The sequence below is a fragment of the Myripristis murdjan genome, chromosome 15 (genome assembly GCF_902150065.1).
Source record: "Myripristis murdjan chromosome 15, fMyrMur1.1, whole genome shotgun sequence".
Lineage (NCBI taxonomy): Eukaryota > Metazoa > Chordata > Actinopteri > Holocentriformes > Holocentridae > Myripristis > Myripristis murdjan.
Window position 1 is genome coordinate 33,182,603 of NC_043994.1, and position 5,000 is coordinate 33,187,602.

Sequence of the window (5,000 nt, forward strand, 5' to 3'; positions counted from 1 at the left end):
TCTGTCTGTGCTCTGTCACCTGTCTGTGGTCCTGTTTATGGTTCTGTCTGTGCTCTGTCACCTGTCTGTGGCTCTGTTTATGGGTCTGTCTGTGGTTCTGTCACCTGTCTGTGGCTCTGTTTATGGGTCTGTCTGTGGCTCTATCATCAGCTCTCTGTCTCCCCCTGCAGGAGCGAGGAATGTATACCACCAGCTGCTGATGAACAGCCTCCTGATGGATCTCAAGTACAAGAAACTGTTTGCCATCCAGTTCGCCAAGGTAACTGACCCAATACTGACAGGTCACCTGACCACCTGACCTCCCACTGACAGGTCACCTGGGACACCTGGCCAGGTCACCTGACCTCCTGCTGACATAAGTTGACAGTAAATGACATTCGTTGAAATATTAAGGAAACTGAAAGTAGCTTCAGCCGCAAAAATACGAATCATTGCCAAGTTTTTTTTCCGACATCGTGCTGGTAATTCAAGCAGGAATCTGGTGTTTTTTTCTGAAAGATGTATCAGAACAGGAAATTGGAGGGAATGACACTAAAGTACGAGGTACGACTTTTAAACATAAATCAATCAACATTTAATGCTTCATTTATAATGTATACTTCATAACCAGTAAACCAGCTCCACCTGTTATAAAATGGAACATATTTTGTTAAATTAACAGTTTAGCATAGTTCAGTGACACAGGTGGTGCTGACACTGACCTGTCCCATGGGACATGAACGCATCATCAGGTCAGAGGTCACATCACACACTGCTGCAGTTTGTGAGTTTAGAGGAAAATGAGGGATCACGTCTTTAACCAGTTTATTTAGAGGAAACGAAGCAGGTGCTGCCCCCTGCTGGCTCTGCTCGGTTTCCTCTGAATAACATGAACAGTCTCATGGTTGAACAGTGAAGCTGGACTTAGTGCCTCTGAGCCTGAGGTCACGCTGCACAACTTTCCCAGATTACAGCCCCCAGATTATATGCAGCCTGCAGGCAGCAGGTGTGGTCGGTCGGCACAGAGAATCCAGAAATGCATGATGGGTACGATGAAATCAAACATGTTTGATTCACACTGAATCTGGACATGTGGTGACATCACCAATGACAGATATGATCAACAGCCAATGAAAACTGAGAGTATCGGCCAGTAACATCATGAACAGTCCATCCTGTGCCTGAGGCCTTTATCTCAGCGGCTCCCCCTGCAGGCTGCAGCTCGTACTGTTCCTGTTAGTGTTTTACACCGTGTTTGTTTTCACCTCGTAGTAACGCGAGATCTCGTGTTCCCACGTGAGTTTGGCATGAGCAGTTCAGTTGCAAGTGGCCAGTCTGTCATCCCTGTTGTGTGTGTGAGTGTGTATGAGAGTGTGTGTGTGTGTGTGTGTGTGTGTGTGTGTGTGTGTGTGTCATCCAAATCTTTCAGTAAACAAAATAAGATCTTCAAAATAAAATTCAGTGAGTTAGTGTGCTATGCCTAGATTTTAATTATTTATCAGGATTTTAAAAGTTGTGTAGTGTGGCCTGAGCCTCCAGACGGACAGACGGACGGACGGACGGACGGACAGACAGACAGACGGACGGACGGCCAGGTGGGAAACAGCAGGAAAACCTCACATCGTCAGGTGTGATGATGTGATGACTGGATGCTGAGTTTTCCTGAGCGGCGCCTGGAGGGCGGCTCGGTGCGACTGCAGGCTCTTTTACGACTTCCTGTGGCTAATCTGTCCATGCAGTAACCCTCAAGTAAAGTTTGCAGTTTCAGGTCCAAACGTAAAACATCACTGAACTGTAGTTTAGTTTCTCACCCAACAGACTCTTCAGCTGTGTTCTATCAGCTGGTAACCAAAGAAAGGTTGGATTTTAGGGCTCATTCACACCTGTAGTTCACCTGTTTTGGTCTGTGTCAGGTGGAAATGTGCTGCTTTGTTGCAGCAGCCGCCTGCAGCAGATGTGAAGCTTTTTCTTTACCCCCAGAGAGTGGGCTGGTCGTTTTAAAATCAGAGTCATCAGCACACAAAAAATGCCAACATTATTTTGACTGGGGAGAAAAATATGATTGAGCATATCAACTGTGCAGGTTAGGCATTCGTCTCATAAAGTTTATCCTAATAATGACTTAAATCTTCACACATAACCCAGTTAATAGCAACACTACTGGTTAACTATGTAAACTAATAATTTCAGTACCTAAAGTGAAAAGTCAAATTATTAAACACAGCCCTCTTAATAAATGTTGATGGCTCAAGATGTTCAGAAAAAATCTGTCTGCTGTCGTTCCCTAACGCTGACTTCCTGCTTCCGGCCTCAGGTGTCAGACTGCGGCCGGTGGTCACCGTCAGACAGCGGCCATGTCCACACTGAGTCGGTTCAATGTGGAAACACATCCTGTGTTTTCCTCCCTCTAAAACTGAGCCTTTCAGAAACGCTCTCCAAGGCGTGTAAATCTGAAAACGCCGGCCTGACGGTAGGGCTGCATAATTAATCGAATTTTAATCGTCATCACGATTTTGGCTGCCACGATCGAGTCTGATCGTCGGCGATATTTACATTTAAAATGCGGCTCTGCTGCGAATCTAATCAAGCACATTTTCAGCCAGCAGTCAGCCAACCACCAGGGGGCGAACGCATGGTTAGGGCTTCACTAAGCTGCCTAAATAACAAGCGAGCGCACCCTGCAGCGGCAGCCTCAAGTTACTCGGTGGACTGATGAGAGCGAGTCATGTCGGGAGAAGAAAGGAGGCTACGGCAGTTCCTGCAACAAGCTCCCCGTCAGAGAGGCTCCTCAGGGCCGCTCACAGAGGGCCGTTTGCTGCGTATCGTGCTCAAGCAAAAATGCCCCGCTCCCCAAAAATGAACATAGGTAAAGGTAAAAGTAACTGAACTGATATTATGTTCTTACAAAAGGAATTAATAACTAACTCCCACTGACAGACAGCAAAAACAACTCAACTCCAACTAAACATTTTCACACAAGAGCAACTCAACTGGGACCAGTAAACCCACTCTGGAGACTGAGCTGGACTGGAAACTAAAATCAAAACAAAATAAAAACCAATGAAAAATCCAAATCTCTGATGGCTGCGGTGTAAACGCTGGTGCGGCGGCGTTTTGCTGCGTCTGAGAACAACATGACCTCCCCGCTGCGCCGATTTAAACAGGAAGTGAGCCCTGTCATGCCAGTCTGTCCCTCAGTGTGTGTGTGTGTGCGTGTGTGCGTGTGTGTGTGTGTGTCTGTGTGCGCTGAGTTTCCCGCCTGGCCGAGCCGCTGTCAGGGTTTGGGGGCGTGGCCGGCCGGCGACCTGACCCGGAGGTGAATGTCCCCCCTCCCTCCAGAACTACAGACGCCTCCAGACAGATTTTATGGAGGACGACCATGAGCGCGTGGTGTCAGTGACCTCACTGTCAGTTCAGCTGTTCACCGTCCCGACTGTGGTGAGTACGCCCCGCCCACTGCGCTTGCCCACACACCTCTGTTCTCTCTCTCTCTCTCTCTGTCTCTCTCTCTGTCTGTCTCTCTCTCTGTCTCTGCTCCTGCTGGTAGAATTATGAGCGTTTGCAGAGCGACTATGTCAAAGACGACCACGACCGTGAGTTCTCCATCACTGACTTGTCCGTGCAAATGTTCACCGTCCCATCGCTGGTGAGTCTGAGCACATTTTGTTTTTTACCAGGTGCAGAGCAGCATGTGAACGCCTCATCACTCCAGTTTTGTTCTGATTTACTGTCCAGCCTTAAATCTCCGTCCCAGTTGTGCATGTCCCAGAACGTTCCTCTGCTCTCCTCCCAGAGCGAGCAGTGGGCTTTCAGAGCTGCCACATCACTCCTCCTCCCTTTCCTCCATTCATTCCACTACGATATGAACATGAACTTTCAGAGCCTTCACACTTTCTTCACTCCAGTTTTCAAGGACCATGTAAAGCAGGAAGTGACATCATGGCAGTGAGCATGTTGGCGTAACCATGACGACTGATGAAAGCAGCAGTCTGCATCGTGTAAAGTGTGTTTTGCTGCGTAATTCGATCAAACTGCTTTATGATTTTAATTTTAATACTGCGCTGTAACCCGTCACTGTCACCTCAGCTTCAGCAGCACCAGGCCAGGTCTGGAACATCATCACCATGATGTGATGTCACTTCCTGCTTTACTCACTTCCTGGCTGATTTCAGAAACTAGCGTCACCTCAGGTGCTGCTGCTGCCAGCTGTCGTTCTGATGAGATTCAGACTAGAGCTGGCCTAGAAAGCTGTTAAATTGTTTAGTTCAAATTAGTTTTAAGTCAATGCAAAAAATGGCTGAATTGTAAAATCAAGATTTTTAGGGATGCATGATATTGGAGTATTTGCTAATATCCGATATGGTGATATTTTCCAACTCTTTTGATGCTGATACCGACAGCAGTATATGCACATATTTTTTCCAGCTAATTGTAGAGAACATCAAGTCTCTCCTGCAGTGGAATTAAGCATTATTACACGAGAGGGTGTGCTAGACCATTGTCACGACTGTGATGCACCTCAAGTGTAATAATGCAATTATACAACTATTACCAACAAAATAAAATGTATAATAAAATGTATTCATACTGTGGGCATTTCGCTCTCAAAATATCAAAGTTTTTTGCTCGTATTCTCTCCGTTTCAGTGGAAACACATGAGATCTGACGGTAACTAGTCCTTATCAGCCAACTTGGGCTTATCATGTTTTCTAGACATCGTGATTTCCCAAAACTGAATAAATACACACACAGCAACACAAAACTGCTCTACTAGCTCAATCATGTTGGAACTAGAATATCCGCTGGAAAAAATCATTTTTTCATGGACTGATAGTTATACTCCTGCCGACTTCTCAGTCATTTTTAATCTGACAGTTGCCGTGACAACGACTCAGCAACACAGCTGATCTTTATCTATAACCAACTTATATGAACAGTTATATTTAAATACAGGCTACTGCTTTCCAGTGTCGGCCACAACAAACATCTGTCTTTTCATAAAGTCACCGGCAGATGTTTTA

The 5,000-nt window shown here is 46.1% G+C and overlaps 1 protein-coding gene across 3 annotated transcripts in view; it reads left to right on the forward strand.

The window, feature by feature from the left end:
* The window catches only part of ubr2 (ubiquitin protein ligase E3 component n-recognin 2), a 46,260-nt gene that overhangs the window by 11,317 nt on the left and 29,943 nt on the right, over window positions 1-5,000 (forward strand). For 2 of the 3 annotated variants that reach the window (XM_030070002.1, XM_030070004.1), the window contains exons 10-11: window positions 171-259; window positions 3,527-3,625. In XM_030070002.1, the coding sequence (XP_029925862.1) occupies window positions 171-259; window positions 3,527-3,625 (188 nt within the window). Of the gene's footprint in view, window positions 1-170; window positions 260-3,318; window positions 3,418-3,526; window positions 3,626-5,000 lie in introns of all 3 variants that reach the window. The other variant, XM_030070003.1, reaches the window with a different exon arrangement.